Genomic DNA, 20840 nt, shown 5'->3' with positions numbered 1-20840 from the left:
CGAGTTTTATGAGCAAAAATGTTGAGATTTTGGGTTCTTTGATGTTATAGGACCCAACTCTCTTGAAGGAGAAGGTTAATCTTGTCTCCTTGGACCTTGGGTGTGGTAAGATTCTCAACCCTAGTGTAATTTGTGATTTTATGATGTTTGGGTATTGAGATGTTGTGTATAGGTATGATGATTTTGGCTTAGGTTGTGTATATGTGAATATTGGAGCTTAATTGGTGACTTTGAAAAGCTTGGAAAGGGTTTGGTGGTGAAAAATCTGTTCTTGGAGGTGTTGAGGCCTTGAGAGCTTGTGGATAAGTGGTTTGGAAGTGCTCTGGTGGAGCTTGGGAAAATCGGCTAAGGTATGGTTTCGGTTTCCCGTATCTAATATGTAATGTGGTAGGAAATACTTAGGCTAGAGGCCCTAAGATAGGCATTGAATTGTTGATGTTGTTGAATGATTGAGATATATGATGTGGTCATATATGTGATGATGATTATTGATGCCTTGGTGGTATGATGTATGAGAAATATGCATGTTGTGATATATGCTTGATGATTGGTTATGGTTGAATTGTGGATTAAACCATGTTGCTGGTGAGTATGATGTGATTGTGTACAATAATGATTTATGGGAATTGGTGTTGTTGAGAATTGGCATGAGGGATAGTATATGATATGTCAATGTGTTTGAGTTTGAGCCACTTGGGTGAAGTGGGGTAACATGATGAGATAGTGATTTTTGGTAAGTTGTGGTAATGTGTCAATGTGTGAGTTGAGGAGGCTTGATGTTGAATTTGATACATTTTGATTGATTTCAAAGAAAAGGGATGAAATTGGCATGTTTTGATTGATTTTGAAAAGAGTTGAAAATGGTTTGTTTTGAAAATGGCATATTGTGGTTTTGTATGAAAATATGGTTTTTGGGCATACTTTGACGGGACATAACTTGGACTACGGATCTCCGTTTTGTACCAAATCTGTTTAGAAATGAAATTGGATCCGGGATGTCCATACCGTTCGAAGAACGGGTGAAAAACGATTTAAAATGAGGAAGTTATGTCCGTTGGAAGATTGGGGTGTAAATCTGTGAAATTCTGCAGCTTTTAACTTAGAAAATTTTTAGCAGAATGACCCCTTGCGCGTGGGCGCACCTGGCGCGTACGCGCCGATCTTCCGAGAAGTGCCACCCACGCGTACGCGTGATGTGCGCGGGCGCGCCGATTGTGCTGCACCCAATGCCCAGCCATTTTCCAGAGAGTTATGCCAGAACTGTGCCGGTGTTGTGCTTGGGGCACGAGAACACCCGCGCATACGCGTGGTTGACGCGTACGCGTCGATTGGCAAATTTGTAATCCACGCGTTAGCGTGCATGACGCTTGCGCGTCGATGAGTTTTTAAGGCCATCCACGCGTGCGCGTGGAGTGCGCGTACGCGTGGCCCTGTTTTCATCCCAAAGTTGATTTTTGAGTTTTAAAAGCCAAATCTCATACTTCTAAGCCTCCGATCTCACCATTTATGTCTTAAATCATTATGACATGCCTAGCTATTAAAAAGGGGCTAGTGAATGAGGTAACTTGCGATTGAAGCAAGGGAAAAATGAATGATCAATGAGGATCAAGATGATTATGTGAGATGTGGAGGATGGTGGTGGAAGTGCTTGTTATGCCATGGGCCGAAAGGCTATAATTGTTAATGAAATGGCTGGTTATGGATTTAACCGTGAGCCGGAATAGCTGTGTATGCTATGAATATTGGCTGGTTATGGATTTAACCGTGAGCCGGAATAGCTGTGTATGCTATGAATATTGGCTGGTTCTGGATTGAACCGTGAGCCGGATGGCTGATATGGATGTTGATCCATGGATGAGGATTCATGCATGTTTATGCTGAATTATTGAAAATTGTGATTTGCACTTCCACTATCTGAGATACGAGTTTCCCTGGGTAGTAGCAGTGGCTAGCCACCACGTGCTCCAGGTTGAGACTTGATACTCTGGTGACCCTATGTCGTAAGTGTGGCCGGGCACTGTGAAAGACCCGGATGAGCTCGCCCCCGAAATATTCACCAGTGAGGGTGATGGATATGGATCATGTTTATGATCAAGTTTATAACGAGTATAACTCGAGTTGGGGATGCGCGACAGAGGGACAGTCCAATGGTTAGCGACCAGGACTTGTCGGGTTGGCTCTATAACCGACAAGATGATATCATCGGCCACTAGGGACAGGCATTCATCATATGCATACTATGTGAATTGTTTGAGATTGCCTATTTGACTGCATATTACTTGCTAATTGTCTAAATGTCTTAACTGCTCCTATTTGTATATTCTTTGTCTGATATAACTGTGTTTGCTATAATATACTCCTGCTGGTGGTTGGGAGGTTTGAAGGAATTGGAAAGAGAAGTATTAGTTAGACTGAAGAATCTTTAGTCAGACGCCCTTATATGGTTTAGCTTGTTTATAAGCTTTGATATTACCTGGAGAAAGTTCTAGGATTGCCTTCGGCTTTCCTCTATTATTATATATTATATATGTGGAAGCTGTTACCATGCTGGGGACCTCTGGTTCTCACCCATGCGGATTTTGTGGTTTTCAGATGCAGGACGTGAGGTTTCCCGCTGAGGCATGCTGGAGACTTCTAGATTTGCGAAGATCCTTTGTTCTCGGGGCTATGTTTTGGTTTATATGTTTTGTTTAGATACCTTTATCTCCATTAAATAATACAAACTGTGATGACTCCTCTTATGGGAGATTTTGGAGAATAGGTTATATGTAATTGTGTCCCTTTGGGTTTCCTTTGGGGTTTTCCTTATTTTATCATATGTATATATTGCTATGCTCGGACCAGTTATCTTCGCAGCCGGATCTTGAGTCTTGATATTCCTGTTTTTGACACTCCCTTGTATATATATAATCTCGCGTTGGTTTATCCTTGTTCGTACGTTATCGATCGGAGTGTTGCGCTTTTGAGTTGCGGTTTTTGTTTACCCCTTTTTCTACAAAGGCTCCTAGTTATAATCAATCATTCATACTACTATACGTACTAAATTTTTATTTTTGAGGTCGTAATACCTTGCCATCTCTGAATTATGACTTAAGCATAAGACTCTGTATGGTAGGGTGTTACATTACATCTATATTCCATTCTACTAAGTCTGATCCTGAAAAACTATTTTGTACTAATTGTGTTCGTTCTTCTAGACCTACATCTACTGGTGATGGTCTAGGATAATAATTTCTGGTTTTAGGATAATCTCTTTTATAGGATATTTTATTTAGTTCTAATTCTTCTTCCTTTTGTAATGTATTAATTGTCAATTTTCCTAGACTAATACTTCTGAGTTTTTCTTTTAGTTCTTCAACTTCTGTTTCTACTTTGGATTTTAAGCTAATATTATCTAAACTTTGTAATTTATATATAGGTTTTTCTATGGGTTTTTCCACCTTAAGGACTTTTTCCATATTTTCCATTCTTCCTAATTGATTTTTCATTATATCTAACATGGTATTAGTAAAGTTTAATTGTTGATGTAATTTCTTAATATCTCTTTTTTCTATATTTCCATCTGCATTGCTATCTTTATAGGGTGTTGCTTCAACTTCTAGGTCTTTTCCAATTGGTATTTTAATAGTTTCTTTAGGAGGGTATTCAGATTCTATTACTGATCCTGAGCTTGTTTTCCAAACAACAGTTGGTTTTGTTAAAGGACATAATTTCTTATCGGGTTTGGAGTAATAATTAACGTACCAGTCAAAGAAGTATAAACTAATTCTATTTTCTTTCATAAAATCATAAAATAGTTCTCTTAGTCTAATGACTTCATTTTCTGAATGGTTGGTAAAATACCAATCTCTTAGTGGTTTATTATAATCAGCATTAAAATCTTGTCTTATCCACTCTTTATCAATCTCAAATGGTTCTTTCTTTATAATTACTGATAAAACTTGTGATTCTCTTGGATCAAATTCTGACGGTGATTTATATACAGCAGTGGCTATATGTGGCCTTCTGTTGTCAATTCCTACAATATCATCGATATTTCCTATTGATGAATTATCTATAGAATTTCTATGGCTAATAGTTTCAACATTATCAGGAATTCTTAATGATTGGGATCTATTCATCCTGATTCTAATATCAGGTCCTTCTCTTATTATTTCTCTTATCCTAGTATTTTGTGTTTGTGGTTCTTCAATACCATCAGGTATTATCCATTCTTCAGGCATTCTACTTTTTAATTCTTCATGTCTTAATCTTCTGGGTGTTTGTATATTAGATCTTTTTAGATTTGCATGCATGATTATTGTTTCTTCTTTTGAGGATTGTCTTAATGCTTTAAAGTCATAATTAACCTTAGTAATTTTATAATATATTCTATAGATTATTTCGAATGGATCATATTTCTCATTTATAATTGTCTCATCAGATCTTACTTGTAATTTTAACGCTTGCCATGTGTATTCATTTTTTAAATTCATAGCATAATTTGGATAACAATTAAAGAAAACTGGTCCATCATGACAGTTACTTTCTAATATTCCTATTAATGAGTCACTAAAATTTTAGAATCTGGTATCTCTTAAAGTTAATAATATAGGCAGATTAATTCCTATTCTAAAATTAGGTTTTACTGCTACTTGTATTAATCCTATATGGATGAAGTTATATCCTTTACTACTATGTTCTTTCAATTTATCCTCTTCTAAGATGGTAATAATTTTATTATTACTTGTTCCTGGTTTACAATATTCTAACATATGAATTTCATAATTTCTTCCTTCCCAGAAGTTTCTCTTTTTATATACTTTATCTTTATCTATTATAGGTATATTCCAATTATGAAAACTTTCTTCTAACTTAGCTATTTCTAATTCATTTTTAGTTCCAGAGGTGGAAACTTCATCATTATCTGTTTTTATCACTAAAGAATTATTTTTCCCTAAATTTAGACTACTCATCGTTCTCAATAAACTAGCCATTTTATGGTTAGAACTTTGTGAGCTACGGGACCACCCTCGTTAACCAACGGATTCACTGCCTTTCTAGGACTTACAACCGGGACTACAATCTGGGCTGACCAACGTATTAACAGTTCTCACTGCTACTTCCAAAGTTGTAACTATAAAATTTTTTGGTTTATCAAGAAGACTTGTAACAAAAATCCAGTTAAAAATAATTTCTTTATAAATGTTATCAGATACCTTCCACTTGGGCAGGCTCTGATACCACTTGTAAAGGTTGGACTTGTAAAGGTTGATTTGTTTCTTGTACGGGTACTATAAAAGCAATTTTATATCTATCTTCCTCTTTTACTGCAATTTGATAATATCCTGATTTTAAATCAAATTTTGAAAAGATATTTGCTTTATTTAATCTTTTAATTAAATCACTTTTATTTGGTAAAGGATATCTAATCCATTTTAATACCTTGTTTAGAGGTTTATAATTGATAACTAATCTTGGAGCACCTCTTTCTATTTCAGATGCTTTCATTACATAGAAACCTGTACAACTCCAGGGTGATTTTGAAGGCTTTATTAGTCCTTTATTTAGATATTCTTGTATTTCTTTTTTACAATATTCTAAATACTCTTTGTTCATATGTATCGGTTTTGCCTTTGTTGGTATATCTTTTTCATTAAATCCATCTTCATATGGTAAAGATATTTCATATAATTTTCTATGCTGAAAAGCTGTGGGGTTTAGACTACATAATTCTTTTTTAATTTTTTCTTCAATTGCTTTTATTTTATCTTGTATTTCTGGAGTTTGTAATTGTTCTTCTATTTTTTTATGTGTAACTTCTTGGTTTAAGTAGTTAATTTGTCTTGTTTTTCTTTCTATAATATTAACTTGACGCGGTAATTGTTGTAAAATTTTCTCTAGGCTCAAACAATTAATTTGTTTTACTTCTGTTTCCATTACATTAACATGTGTAGATAGGTGTTGTAACATATTGAGTTCATGCTGCTTTGGTCTTGTGAGAAATTCAAAATGGACAAGATGATTAGGGATTCTTGTACAAGTTATTCCGTCGATGTCGACATTAAAGGGATATAATAATAAAGTAAAAGGATTTCCTAATATAACTTGATGAGATATATTCCTTGCTAAAAAGAATGTAGTGGCAAAGCATACCCTATTTTTACAAATTTTTGCTTTAGATAACTTATAGTCTATAGTCATTTTGTCATTTTCTGCCATTAAGACTCTTTCTGTAGTTTTCTCATAATATTTTGTGGGTATTAATCCTTCTTGTATACAATTAACATCTGCTCCTGAATCTACCATAGCTATTAAATCAAATTTTTCTTCTCCTACTATCAAAGTTATCGTAGTGAACCATTTTTGACTTACTAATAATGTTAAAATATTTATATAATTTTCTGTACCTAGGTTAATATAATTCTCGGGAATTGTTATATTACTAGTCCCTTCATTATTTTGCAAAGATTGTTCTTGGATTTTTATTATGTTTTCTCCTTCTATTTTTAGTAATTTGTAGTCCGTATTAATATTTTGTTGTTTTAATTCTGAAACTTCTCTCTTTAACTTTTTTATCTCTTCTTTGAGAGAATTAAGGGAAACTTCTTCTTGTGGGTTTTTAAAACGATTATAAATTTCTTTTATTTCTATTGGTCTTATTTCTTGCTTACTTTCTTCTTTTTTTTTTAACTAATTCAGCTAATTGTCTTATAAACTCATCCCTTAATGGTGTATCTTCTAACTTGTCAATTATTTTAACTAGTGTAGAGGTTTGTTCTTTAGTTAAAACATTTACAGTTTCTACAATTATATATATATATATATATATATATATATATATATATATGTATATATATATATATATATATATAGGTACAGAAATTAAATCCCTTAATACTAGGAGATACAACAAAATCAGATATCTAAAAATAGAAACTATATCAAAACAGAATAACTTATATAAAGCCTATATCTCTCAGAATAATTTATATACAACCTATCTCTCTAATATGATATTCAACATTTACAAATCAAAAGATGTATTATCACACTTAAAATCTTAATAAATATATTTTACATATTACCGATCATCTTTAAAAAATAAACTCTCAAATTGTATTTTAAATATTTCAGAAATTAGACATATTAAAGGTATAATGTAAAAGTGGAATAGCTGAGAGCAGAGAGAATCAAGGTGAAGGAAGCAAACGCCCCCAATGGCGTGTCGCTCGCTGTTCTTCGCTCTCAGACGGTAAGCCTAACTACTCTCTCACTCGAATACTCGATGTTCCAAAATCACACTTTGCAGCTGTGATTTGATGTTAATGTCATGCTCACCCTCTTTTCCAATCAATGTATATACATCCCACTGATTGAACCCTCCAAAAACCCCAGATTCGGAACATGTGAAAGTTCGAAAATTTCTTTGATTTTCTTGCATTTTCTCACTAACCAATCAGATTGAAGTTGTTTAGGGTATTGGTAGTTCTCAACTCACCCACGATTATTGCAATTGGTCATATCATGCAGAAACAGCAGCTATATCTATCAGCAGCAGCCTTGTTTCCTGAAGGGAGCATCAAACCTATCAAGATTTTCGTCCTCGGGTGCTGTGAACAGTGACGTGGCGATTGAAGAAGAGACTCATAGCTCTGTGGCTGAAGATGGTGATGACCTAAGGAGCAGAATCATGAGGTTAAGGCTCCCAAAGCGAAGCGCCACAAATATTATTCAAAAATGGGTCCTTGAAGGGAATACAATTACAGCTTCCGAGCTTCGGGATATATCCAAAGACCTTAGAAGATCTCAGCGCTATAAACATGCTCTTGAGGTTTCTATTTGATCTTTTCCTTTCTCATGGTGATTGGAATTTTAGTGATTTAGATGGTTAACTTGCTAGTATTATTAGATAGTTTTTATGGAGTTAGTTGTTTGTTTTTTGTATAAAAACCAAGGCTTTGAGCCTCAAATAATAGAGGACAAATAATCATTTTGTGAATTAAGGTCAGGGATCCTTTTGTCTAGAGAGCTAGTTCTCTAAATTGGTCATTAAGTTCATATCTCTTAGCATCTCTTGAAATTTAGCAAAATAGAGTGATGAGAGTGACACTGAGCAAGTTGGAAATGCATTAGCTATTCCCTGATCAGTTAGCTTGGCTAATAAGTTAGAGTGTTAGGTTGTTACTTGTTAGTTGTGATGATGACTCAGCATACAGCGGGCACTTAGTTAGTTAGCTATGTCTATAAATAGAAAACTGTTGTAATATAGTTAGATTCTCACTCTAATTGTTGCATTCAATAAGAAAAGGGAGCTTTCCCAGCACCTCAAAATTGTCTCTCATTTTCTCTTATTTTCTCACCATGAAACTTGATCCTGCACACAGTTTCAGCTTAGAATAATACAGTTTGAGATTTGGAGTTTTATTAGGTCTGTAAGGTTTCAAGTATTATAGTTGTGCTATGCTTATAATGGCTGAAATGAAGAATCATATAGTGGTTGGTAATACACTAAGTATGGACTTTGATAAATAGTCCCATTGGCATTTGAATTTTGACTGTAATGGAACAAAAAGTTTAAAATTTATAAGAGCACATTGAGCATGGAAGGCTCTACTATGAATATTGCTCTCTTATTTTCTGTTGGATCTACGGCTCTGCAGTTTGTGACTATTGATGATTGCAGATATCAGAATGGATGGTTGCCCATGATGAATACCAATTATCAGACTCTGATTATGCAGTCCGCATAGATTTGATGACTAAAGTTTTCGGCATTGATGCTGCAGAGCGTTACTTCGAGGGTCTACCTCTTGCTGCAAAGACAACTGAAACTTACACAGCCCTCCTCCATTCTTATGCAGGAGCAAAACTGATTGAAAAGGCTGAAGAACTTTATCAAAGGATTAAGGATTCCAATCTCTCCTTTGATGCCCTCACTTACAACGAGTTGATGACACTTTACGTGTCAGTCGGACAGCTTGAAAAGGTTCCCTTAGTTGTTGAAGAACTGAAACAACAAAAGGTTGCTCCAGATATCTTCACCTACAACCTCTGGATTAGTTCCTGTGCTGCTACTTTTAATGTTGATGAAGTTAGAAGGATTCTTGATGAAATGAGTTATGGTGCTGGTTCTGATGAAAGTTGGACAAGATATTTGAACCTGGCAAATATATATGTTAAAGTAGGTCATCTTGAGAATGCTGCTTCAAACACCCTTGTTGAGGCTGAAAAAAGAATCTCCCAAAGGCAGTGGATAACATATGACTTCTTAATCATTCTCTATGCTGGGTTGGGAAATAAGGATAAAATAGATCAGATATGGAAATCCTTGAGAATGACTAACCAGAAAATGATTAGCAGGAATTATATTTGTGTTGTTTCTTCATATTTAATGCTTGGGCATACAAAAGAAGTGGGTGAAGTTATTGATCAATGGAAGCAATCAACTGCCTCAGATTTTGATATGCTTGCATGTGAAAGGATTATGGCTGCATTTACAGATATTGGGTTAGGTGAAATTGCCAACAATTTGAACATGGTTCTCATTGACAAGAATCTCAATCCCGGAAACAATTAATCAGCAGTTCTTTGGCGGTGAATCTATCATGTAGTGTACTTTACAGGGTTTTGAAAGGAAATTATGTATCTTACATTCGCATTTCGCTGATGGATGACTCAATAAATAACCTGCAGGATGACAGTTTTGAACTGTTTTTGTGGATTTGTAACACCCCAGTGGTTCTATGTGAGAGCCTTGTATTTTCCTCATTTCTTCATTAGATTAGTTGTAATGCTGCTGTGGTGGCTAGATTTATTCCTACAAATTTTTATGTATGCTATCTTTTCCTTCTTTTTGGCAACATGTCTTGACAATGGTTAGTTAATAACTTAATATGGAAATGCTAAGTTTTCTTCTTCTCCTTCAATGAAGAATAGAAGCTAATACTACATTCAAGTGTTTAAGTAAGCACCTTTTTTGGTTTCTTGCAGAAACAGGGAGGTTTTCCCATAAATGGCAACAACCATTTGACAAGTAACTAAGCAATGCTGTAGCCTCCAAGCATAGATCTATCTAACTTCTAAATCCTAATGAAAGAACAAACAACAAACATTGAATTGAAATAGACCTAAAAGCCAAACAATAATGGATGATGGGACTGACTGCTTCTGCTAGCAACTAACATGGTACAAATCTCACAGAACAATTCATTAACATCCACATTAAACAAGATGCTTGATAGTACCATATGAAAATGCATTATTGGTATGGTATGGTATGGTATGGTATGGTCCTTGAATGAATCAATGGAAAGAGAAGGTTGAAGTGAAGGGGGTTGAATACAGGTAGTATGCTTGGTCAAGAGCCAACAGCCAATGGCAGAAGCATGTGAAGCAAATAGTTGTGAGCTTACGCGGCACAACTCCCACCATGCACTTTGGAAACAATATCCCTTTCCCGTATTTTCACACACTATGCATCATGCATGACCATCAATTCATGTTACAAAATATTATTACCAATTTATACTGTTCACTAATCACTACTGAGCTATCCACAACTGTGTCTGTTTATTTTTGTCAAGTTTTCAAGAGTTTAATTTTGATACGTGTAAACATTTTACAGAGCCATTTAATTACATCTGTTCTTTTGGAGTTATTTACGCTATCAATATAAAAAATAGTTATTTTTGTAGACGTATCGTTACGTAATTAGATACACGTATAAAACTGTTTTATACTGATAGTACATCAAAATTAAATTATTTTTTAAAGTAATTTATCTGATATAGAGATGTAAAAAAAATTGTATATACAATCTTGTCTAATTTCATGAGTTAAATAAGTTAATTTTCTTAAATCAAGTAATTTAATAAAGATTTGCATGTTGCATATCACTTAACTGGGCATGCCAAAAAGTAATCTCATGCAAGAATTATTTTTTTTTTCAGAAAATAAAATTTGGCAAAAATTAGACATGAGAAACTTATGCTTCTCCATTCTTCTCTTATGGCCTATTATTCAAATGACTTCTAATAATTGATAAGGTCAGACAGATAAGTAGGAAGACATGAATATGATATGTCCCGAATTTGAAGATTAACCACCAAAATCATGATGTAGCAGAATCATAATCCTATCCTTGAGTTTTATATAATTAATTTAAATGATGTAGGAAATAAATTCAGATAGGTTTCATTGATTGGTAGTTCAGATTATTTGGATTTAATCTCATATGATGAAACCAAAACCACACATTTATTTTGAGGGGACACACTCTAAGTCTAAGGGTAAAAGTACAACCTAATGAGACAAACTGAAACTACTCTGCCAGTGTTGAATAATCTCTTAAGATTATAGTACAAGACCCAAAAAGTTTACCCTTACCTTATTCAATTCAGACTTCAGAGTGTGTCTTAATGGTTTCAATTATCAAAAGGACAAGATTTAAATGTTGTTTTCTTGTTGACATTTAACCATATTTTAGTTAGCCTAGTATGGCACTGATTGAGAATTTGTATGATTCTTTTGAAAAAAAAAAAAAGAGATTGCATAATTCTTTGTAAAGTACAATTTTTTTTTAGTAAGTTCTTCCATAAAACCTTTTTCCTTTTTATCAGATATGTACAAGAAGTACAAAATTCTGCTGATGATGCAGAATATACCTTTTTTTTATTCCTTTCTGTTTCTTTAAGCTCCTCTGAACTTTGAAGTATATTATTATATTTTAATTTGTCTTTATTACTACACCAACACTCTTGTTGATGACTCCAAATACACTAAACTTATAAAAACAAAACTGTAACTTTTTTTCCTTAAGCAAATTGTAAAAACATGTATGGTTTGGATTAACACAGGGACTATGAAACAGTCAAATGCAGATATGTTGGTAGTTGGTACCACTAGGACAAAACATATAACCACAAGTCATAGTCATTTTTGCCCTCAAAAATCCACTACCACTTGTTCATTTTTACCTCATCAATTTTCAAAACCTGTTCTTGTTCATAGGATAAAAGGAGACATGTTTACTCTCTTGTAATTTTGCTCTGCCAAGAGTTATTTCTCTTTTACCTTTGGCTATGATATGATTAATCCTAGTAGTAATCAATTGGCATTATTGTAATAATTGATTAAAGTTTTTTAGTTTTTACATACCAAAAATTCTGCATGGGAGTGCGTTTATTTTTTATATTTGTTTATTTTTCCCAATGTCAAAGGAATGTTTTGGAATGTAATAAATTCAGTAACATCTAAAGAATAAAGAAAATAAGCTGAAAAGGAAGAGACATGTATGATTGTGTGGTCACAACTCACAACCTCACAGCTGAGTTTACAAAACAAAACTGAAGCTTTCTGTCTTAATACATTGACTCATAAGAAAGGGTTACCTAAAATCCAAAGGCTTGAATAAAAACACAAGCTCAGATTCATCATTAACATTTCAAAAACAACAACACTAACACCACCACTGTCTATTGACTATGCCCATTTCAGCACAGCCTGTAAACCAGTCCTTCAACTTTTTTCTTTCAAGAAGCCGACAATTTTTGTGATAACTCATTACTCCAACCATCCCATGTGGTTTCCTCCTTTCACTGAAGTCTCTTGTCTACTACTCTAGTCTCTCTACTCATTCACATAGCTTTTTTTATTTTTTATCTCTTGGCCTTGTGTGTGTAAAAGCTACTTTCCTGAGAAAAATTCAAGAGCTCTGCATTGTGAATCTGGCTTTTGCAGCATGTGGGAATCAGAAAGTGAATCAGCAGCAGTAGGACAACAATATGGGGGTGGAGTACTCACTTCAACCAAGCATGGTGTCAAGACAGAAGGATTTGTTCAAAGAGGCCACTCTTGGTATGTTTAATTAAACTTAAAGTGTATGATTAATTAGTACCCTTTTTAAGGGTGTTAACAGTTACTAATCTCCTTTACTAATTCTAGTAACTTTGAAAGTCTTAAGACACATGGCAGAAGATAGGACTGAAAAGTTTGTTTTTTTATACTGTTAATTTGTCCATTTCATAATCTTTGAACAATCTTAAAAAGTTTAGTCCCTTCCATTGCAGGTATGTTGCAACTGATATTCCAAGTGACTTTCTAGTACAAATTGGAGAATCTAGCTTCCACTTGCATAAGGTATGCAATTTTTGTAACCTTATAGTATGTATAGTCATATATACAAGGAGATAAGATACTAATCTTTGTACTGTTGAATTTTGTAAATTTTTTGTTCTCCTTTCTCTTTTGTGAAAAAGTACCCCTTGCTATCTAGAAGTGGAAAGCTGAATAGGATCATATATGAATCGAGAGACCCGGATATAAATAAGATAGTTATGGATGATATCCCTGGTGGGCCTGAGGCTTTTGAGCTTGCAGCCAAATTCTGCTATGGAATTGCTGTTGATTTAACAGCAGGCAACATCTCTGGCCTAAGATGTGCTGCTGAGTATCTTGAAATGACAGAAGACTTAGAGGAAGGGAATCTCATATTCAAGACAGAAGCTTTCCTCAGCTATGTTGTTCTGTCTTCTTGGAGAGACTCCATAGTGGTGTTGAAAAGCTGCGAAAAGCTCTCGCCTTGGGCCGAGAACCTCCAAATTGTTCGCCGGTGCAGCGAGTCCATAGCTTGGAAAGCTTGTGCTAATCCTAAAGGAATAAGGTGGTCTTACACCGGAAGAACAGCTAAAATTTCCAGCCCAAGATGGAATAGCATGAGCATGAAAGATTCAAGCCCAAGTAGGAATCAGCAGGTTCCTCCTGATTGGTGGTTTGAGGATGTTTCGATCCTCAGGATCGATCACTTTGTTAGAGTGGTAACTGCAATCAAGGTTAAGGGTATGAGATTTGAATTGATTGGTGCTTCAATAATGCATTATGCAACTAAGTGGCTACCAGGATTGATCAGTGACACAGCACTCCAAAATGATGAAGCAAGTAGCTGCAGCATCAGTAACAGTAGTAGTAATACTAGTGGCAATAGCTGGAAAGGTGGGCTCCACATGGTTGTGGCTGCACCTAGAGATGATGCTTCTTCAAGTCTTCAAGCTAAGGATCATAGACTCATCATTGAGAGCCTCATCAGCATCATTCCACCTCAGAAGGATAGTGTCACATGCAGCTTCCTTCTTAGGCTTTTGAGAATGGCTAACATGTTAAAAGTTGCTCCTGCACTTGTTACTGAATTGGAGAAAAGGGTGGGAATGCAGTTTGAGCAGGCTACACTTGCTGATCTTCTGATTCCATGTTATAATAAGAGTGAGACTATGTATGATGTGGACCTTGTTCAGAGGCTATTAGAGCATTTTCTTGTGCAAGAACAGACTGAAACTTCAAGTCCAGGTAGACAATCGTTTTCAGACAAACATATGGGAAGTAGTAACTTGAATGCCAAGGCAAGAGTTGCAAGGCTTGTTGATAGTTATCTTACAGAAGTGTCCAGAGATAGAAACCTGTCCTTGACAAAGTTTCAGGTGCTTGCCGAAGCTTTGCCGGAGTCAGCTAGGACCTGTGATGATGGACTTTACAGAGCAATTGATTCATATCTTAAGGTAATTAACTAACTACCGTTTCATTGGTTAGAGTTAAAATAAAAGATTGAATTGATTCAATTCAGAATTACCAAAGAATTAACAGTAAAAATATGTTTAGTTAGTTCTTTCATAGTCTAACTGATTTCTACTTCTGAATTCTCTTATCTGCAAAACAAATAAACAGGCGCATCCAACGCTGTCTGAACATGAAAGGAAGCGACTCTGCCGTGTAATGGATTGTCAGAAACTCTCCATTGATGCATGCCTGCATGCTGCACAAAATGAAAGGCTTCCATTAAGGGTAGTGGTTCAAGTTCTATTCTCTGAACAGGTGAAGATCAGCAATGCATTAGCTAGCAGTTCTCTGAAAGGTGATGATGAATCTCTTAACCATCCAATGGTTGTGAACCGAAAAACACTCCTTGAAGGAACACCACAATCATTCCAAGAAGGTTGGTCAACTGCAAAGAAAGACATCAACACACTCAAGTTTGAGCTTGAGAGTGTGAAAGCCAAGTACTTAGAGCTCCAAAATGACATGGAGACTTTACAGAAACAATTTGATAAGATGATGTTGAAGCAGAAGCATACATCAGCATGGAGCAGTGGATGGAAGAAGCTGACCAAATTTACAAAGACAACAAATGTTGAAAACCATGATGTTCCACCACATCAGCTTCCAACAGCTTCTGAAGAACATAACAGAAAGACTACTAGAAGGTGGAGGAATTCGATTTCCTAAAGTCCTAGTTTTACTTGGAACCATTTCTTCTGAGTCCCCACCTTTTTTCTTTTTGGTCATATTTCATTACTTTTCTTCATTTGAACAGTAAATGAGGCTTCTCTTCTTTCAGTTCCTATTGTATCTTATAGCAAGATTCTAGCTAAATTATAATTTGTTGCAAAATTCAATAATATATTTCCAGTGTAAAAGCATATTTGAATCCTCTTGTTTTCTTTTGTTTTTTTTACCCTTGACTATAGAAGAAATTGAACCAATGAAAAAGGGGAATAATGATATCAAAATATTAAGGGAGACAGACCTAAGCTAAGGCAAAATTAATGTAATCACAAACTATAAAAGGAAGAAACATGATTAGATATTCCAACATAAATTATGCCACCCTGCATGAAAATAGTGATGGGCTTGTCATGTGATGCAAAAGCCTTCCAAGGTGGGCACTAAGTAAATATGTTGATGGCATGGGATCAAATCAAATCACCAAAATAGTGTATACCACAACACATGACAAGGGACAATATCAATAATCATGGCATTGCAGATGCTTCAGGTGAAACACCAAATATCATCATTCATCACCATCAGATTTTGAAGGTACCATCCGGGGGAAAAATTAGGGAGCAAAAGTTAATCTGCTAATGATTATCTTTATTATGGTAATAGTCATCTTCTCTAATTGGTTTGATTATAGTGTTGTTTTTTATGTACAGTCCAGGTGGCATTTTAGTCAACTTCAGTGTCAAATCCTTGATAATGGCAAGATAATCAATTATTCAGGTGGCAAAGGTATTCTAGTTCAAAAAACATTTAAACCAAACAAATCAATTTTGCAACTTAATTCAAAAAGATTGAATTGTTGTTAAATATTTTTTGGGGGCCAGGATTTAATCAATAAACCATCAACTTCATTTGGATCAGGTTCTTTTAAAGTGAAAAAGTTAATAAAAATAAAAAAAGAAACATCTAATTATTCTTAAAACAAGATAATAAAATTCATATATGATAAAAATTACAAATTCAATAATGATTATGATTCACTTTATCACTTTACAAACTCTTTGTAAAATTCTTTCCATTTTCATGAACTAGTATAGGATTAAAAAAATTCCGGGAAGAGAAAATAATCATACTGAATCACTGAATATTGAATGGCTCAATAGGTATAAACAATAAAACACAAGAAAAGACAACCAACATAGACAAATCAGTGAAGAACAGCTACAAAAACCAGAATATATAGATGATAGATTCACCCCCCCAAACAAATTATTAACACAATCACTCAACCGACACATAAATAGTAGTAGGCTAGTAGCATCATGAAAAGGAAACCTCGAATGCTCAACTAACCTCTCAATTACAACGTAGAAAATAGAAAAAAGAAAGAAAAAAATGTCTTTGATGTTGATTCCACCCTCTAGGATGTAAAACAAAGTAACCTTTACCACAAATGACACATCCAACAAAAAGGGTCCCAGCAAGCAACTCATGATGTAACAACCACTCTCCTCATTCAATTTGAAGCATAACCCAACATCCAAAACTTAAACTTTTCTTGACACTTTTTTAGAGAGTCCCATGCCAATGTGATATGATATGCGTACAAGTTTGAAAGAGAGGCCAAAAGCATCAAACCAGGAATCAAGAGGAAGGTGCAGAGTGGGACCCAAGTTACCTAACGCGCATGCATTCAATCACCATTCACCTACAGACTTCAACATTTTGAGGGTGGAAAATAAATATCCACTTTTGCAGCACAGTCATCCTCCACTACCATCTACACTCCAAGAAAGCCAAAAGATACAAATTCTGGTCAACAAATTGATATCCCAAGCCCCATTTTTTTCCCCTCCAATTGCTGCTTTTACTCCCTTATTGCACACAACTAAATATAAACCTTGAGAAAGCAGAATGGAAGAAAGTAAGAAAAGAACCAAGCATGCTAATTGCTAAGTTCAAACTTCTCATGAAACACAGCTAAGAATTCGTCGACTATGACCTTTTTTGCTATTGATGTGTCCTTATATCAAAGTATGCTATGGCGGCGATGAGCCTTTGGTGATATTATCTTCTTCGGAAGTACCAGTCATCAAAGAATTCAAGTACTCAATTGTTTCATCAATGACTAACAGTGGATTCTTTCCCTTTGCACCAGGAACTAAGTTCTCAAGTACTCTCAATGATTCCCGGATTTTATCCCTTTTCAGTTGAATATCATCCACCATTGAACTATTGTCTTTAGTTTGCTCAGCACCTCCAGAATATACACGGCCACTGGAATATTTTGATTCAGCGTCGCTGGCATACTCATAAGTATCATTTAGTCTTGCTAAACCTGCAGTACCTGCAGGCATCGGTGATCTATAGTACTCGCCATTAATTGACTTCCGCCTTTTGTTTGGCAAACCAGAGCTTGCAACCTCCTCCTTTGAATCCTCATACTGCTCTTGCATCACATAAGTCCTTTTAGTAACCAATGGAGAGTGGCCTGTACTTGTTACCTCATCATCATCATCACCACTGAAATCAGAATCATCAGAATAAAGCAAGGCATTGATTTCTTCTGTGTCTTCATGCATTTCACTTTCTTCATTAACTATATGATCATTATCAGACTCTTCTGTTGAACTGTTCGGTAGATGCTTTTGACCCAAATTAGCTGCCTTTTCGTCCTTGTATACATATGGCGTAGCATTAACAACTGGACTCTGGAACAGAGGCAGGACAGAACTATAAAACAACCTTGTCTTATTACCAGATTGGTCGAAAATAAGTAACTTCTTCTGCAAAGATACAGAATTTGCATTTTGCAGTTGCATAGCCTCTTCAGTATGCATTTCTTTCAAAGTTGGCAATGACTGAAGATACTGATGGAACCCCTGCACTACTTCATTGGTGGGCTCAGCCTTCAGGTATGGGGCAGCAGGAGCCGCAAATCCAGGAAATACACTCACAGCAGGCAAGATGAATGTACTAGGATTCAGATATGCTGAAGAACCATACAAGTTTGGCTCTGGGAATGTGCCGGAGCAATTCAAACAAGGTGATGACCCAGCCATATGCTGTGAGCAAGGCCAAGGCATATGATCCTTAACCATCCAACGAAAAAAATAACCTAAAGAACAATAGTCGATCAATCAATGATAAAGATGACAAAACAGACCCTTTCCAATGAAGAAGTACAAAATAAAAATATTTACCAGTAGATGCTATGGTGCTTTGATATGGAAGCTTCAATAGCTTGATTTCTCTTGTGGACAAATTAAAAAAGAAAACTACAAACTTCAGGCTTCAGCTAAATGAGAAAAAAAGTTGATCTATCTACGTGACGGGCTTAAGCAAATGACGAAAGTACTCAGCCTGCAAAGAGTTAGAAGATAGCATTCATCACCCATGAGCTCATAAAACAATCCAATAATTAATAAAGATAACACAAAATAGATATAAGTTTTTTCATCACAAATCAAGCTTCAAAATCATGTCTGTAAGTCATATGGTACCAACCTGACAATCGTGCAAGGGTTGAAAGCATGCTATCACTCTAACAACAATTGTCGATTCGCCTTCAATTCCATTCTCATGTTTTAATGCCCGAAATCTTGTTTGGCTTGCCGCTTGGCACACCATAACTACTTTTAATCCTTACCACGCTACTCAATCAACCTGATCCTAATGCACCCCAAAAAATATGCCACAATAGAGTATGGCAATGAAGACACTAAACTAACTACAAAGTAAAAATCAGCTAGAACTAGAGAACTATTGGAGACAAGAACAACACTACTGCAAAAAAATACCAGGCTTGCACTTCACTACTGAGATTTCAGCTGATTCTATACTTATCTGAAGAAATTATCAAACAATGGTTGACTTCCATGGGTGCAACTAACTATGATGCAACAAAAGTAACAATATGGAGAACTTAAGGGAGTGATGATCTACAGAATAACTTTACAATACAAGTTCAGGCATACAACTTTGCGAAACACATCAACAGAAAGACCAAACCACCGCATTCTGGTTTCTTCTTCTTAATACCCAGAACTGCTTGAAGTTTCATACAGATGTTAGGCCCTCAAGAACCAATGCCCCTGAAAAGAGATAAATCAGAATAAAAATCACAATTTCCTTTTCCATAGATAATTAAAAATAAAAAATAAAAAATAAAAAAGCTTGTTTTAGAAACCAGGCAGAGATTCAAAGAGAAAATAGAGGTAAAAACTACCATGCTGTTCTCTAGGTGAAACAGAAAAAAAGGGCATGAATTTACCATTTTCCCCCATCTCAATAAGAACAAGTAAACCATTAAACTACTCTACAATCCTCAAAGTTCCCACCACCAAACTCTCCGTTAATTCAGTAGCAAAATGATCCCAAAAAACAAAATAAATAAATAGCCCCATAAGACAGAATTTCATGAAGATCATATACCCATTTCACAAAGGTTTCAACTTTAATATTTTTCTATCATGGGCCAGCTACCTTTTTTTTCCCCTTAACAGAAAACTTAGGAAGCAGAAAGAAGAGAGGGTCAGAGTATCAGAATTTGAGATACTTACAAATAGATTGAGATTGATAAGATTGGCTTCCAAATGTGAAGAGTTCAGAGAAAAAAGAAAGTTGTTAGAGCGGTGGCAGAGAAGCAGGTAGAAGGAGAAAATGGAGAAAGAGGTGGATGTGGTGCTTATTATTATGCATGCTCACATATACACAACTTAATCTCACTTTTGCCCTTCATTTCCACATTATAATTCAAATTTAACCTTTTCCCACTATTTCTTATTTTACTATTCTTTTTTGTTGGATTATTTTACATTTTTACTATTCTTTTATTACATGCTAATACACTATTTCGCATTGTTAAATTTTTTCCCCTTAAAGTCTCAAAAAGGAATATAAATCATACTAATACACTATCTCTAATATTTTTTTGGGTAAAGTATATTTTCTGTCCTTAAAGTTTGGCAAAAATTTTAAAAATACCTTTAAGTTATATTTTGTTTCAATTTTATCCTAAAAGTTTTCGATTTGCATCAAATATACCTTTGACGGCTAAATTTTCAAAAAATTTAAGACCAATCTAACAATAATGCATAAAAGTTATGCTTGATTTGCTTGTAATGAGGGGTTGTTTTTATGAAATTGTTGAATCGGTCTTAAATTTTTTGAAAAATTAGCTTCCAGGAATATATTTGATGCAAATCGAAAACTTTTGGAACAAAATTGAAACAAAATAAAATTTAGGGATATTTTTGAAACTTTTGTCAAACTTCAAAGACAAAAAATATACTTTACCCTATTTTTTCTTGAGTAAGAGTTTTTTTTTTGTCAACGAGTTATAGTTCAAATAGCGTAATTTTTCCATACTCACCTAAAAAGTCGCGAATTCGAATCTCCTTATCTTCGTTAAAAAAAAAAAAAATTTGGATTTGCTTAATTCTAGTATAGGTTTTTTTTTTCTTTTATACTATCTTTTACTTTTGAGATTCACAAAAAATTAAATTTTAGATTTTTTGAATATAGAATTCTAATACTATTTCATACAACTATTTATCTCAAAAACTTAACTGATAAAAGAAGTCAAT

General features: G+C 34.8%; 3 protein-coding genes across 3 annotated transcripts; 2 read left to right on the top strand and 1 right to left on the bottom strand.

Moving 5' to 3' along the window:
• Positions 1 to 7127: 7127 nt before the first annotated feature.
• Positions 7128 to 9898, top strand: LOC130954207 (pentatricopeptide repeat-containing protein At5g09450, mitochondrial). Its single transcript, XM_057880935.1, has 3 exons — positions 7128 to 7234; positions 7513 to 7813; positions 8666 to 9898. Exons 1-3 carry the CDS (start codon positions 7200 to 7202, stop codon positions 9557 to 9559), a joined length of 1230 nt encoding a protein of 409 aa, XP_057736918.1. The 5' UTR covers positions 7128 to 7199; the 3' UTR covers positions 9560 to 9898.
• A 2466-nt stretch (positions 9899 to 12364) lies between these two features.
• LOC130954726 (root phototropism protein 3-like) lies at positions 12365 to 15452 on the top strand. Its single transcript, XM_057881486.1, has 4 exons — positions 12365 to 12837; positions 13050 to 13119; positions 13239 to 14531; positions 14698 to 15452. The coding sequence occupies exons 1-4, from the start codon at positions 12722 to 12724 to the stop codon at positions 15253 to 15255; spliced, it is 2037 nt and encodes a 678-aa protein (XP_057737469.1). The 5' UTR covers positions 12365 to 12721; the 3' UTR covers positions 15256 to 15452.
• Positions 15453 to 16463: 1011 nt separating this feature from the next.
• LOC130956179 (transcription factor bHLH143-like) lies at positions 16464 to 19939 on the bottom strand. Its single transcript, XM_057883220.1, has 4 exons — positions 19815 to 19939; positions 18760 to 19346; positions 18456 to 18615; positions 16464 to 18370 (listed from the first exon to the last, which is right to left on the bottom strand). The coding sequence occupies exon 4, from the start codon at positions 18351 to 18353 to the stop codon at positions 17292 to 17294; it is 1062 nt and encodes a 353-aa protein (XP_057739203.1). The 5' UTR covers positions 18354 to 18370; positions 18456 to 18615; positions 18760 to 19346; positions 19815 to 19939; the 3' UTR covers positions 16464 to 17291.
• Positions 19940 to 20840: the final 901 nt, after the last annotated feature.

Source organism: Arachis stenosperma, chromosome 10, assembly GCF_014773155.1.
Source record: "Arachis stenosperma cultivar V10309 chromosome 10, arast.V10309.gnm1.PFL2, whole genome shotgun sequence".
NCBI classification, from domain to species: domain Eukaryota; kingdom Viridiplantae; phylum Streptophyta; class Magnoliopsida; order Fabales; family Fabaceae; genus Arachis; species Arachis stenosperma.
Note: the sequence above shows the minus strand (reverse complement) of the source record. Positions and strands in the feature narration are given on the sequence as shown.

What these genes read in the sequence shown, in the direction of transcription:
- LOC130954207 (XM_057880935.1), top strand. Translation starts at nt 7,200, where the DNA reads ATGGCGTGTCGCTCGCTGTTCTTCGCTCTCAGACG. An exon ending in CTGTTCTTCGCTCTCAGACG is followed by an intron (nt 7,235 to 7,512) that starts GTAAGCCTAACT and finishes CATATCATGCAG; the next exon opens with AAACAGCAGCTATATCTATC. An exon ending in GCTATAAACATGCTCTTGAG is followed by an intron (nt 7,814 to 8,665) that starts GTTTCTATTTGA and finishes TGATGATTGCAG; the next exon opens with ATATCAGAATGGATGGTTGC.
- LOC130956179 (XM_057883220.1), bottom strand. Translation starts at nt 18,353, where the DNA reads ATGGTTAAGGATCATATGCCTTGGCCTTGCTCACAGCATATGGCTGGG.
- LOC130954726 (XM_057881486.1), top strand. Translation starts at nt 12,722, where the DNA reads ATGTGGGAATCAGAAAGTGAATCAGCAGCAGTAGGACAACAATATGGG. An exon ending in GTTCAAAGAGGCCACTCTTG is followed by an intron (nt 12,838 to 13,049) that starts GTATGTTTAATT and finishes CTTCCATTGCAG; the next exon opens with GTATGTTGCAACTGATATTC. An exon ending in CAATTGATTCATATCTTAAG is followed by an intron (nt 14,532 to 14,697) that starts GTAATTAACTAA and finishes ACAAATAAACAG; the next exon opens with GCGCATCCAACGCTGTCTGA.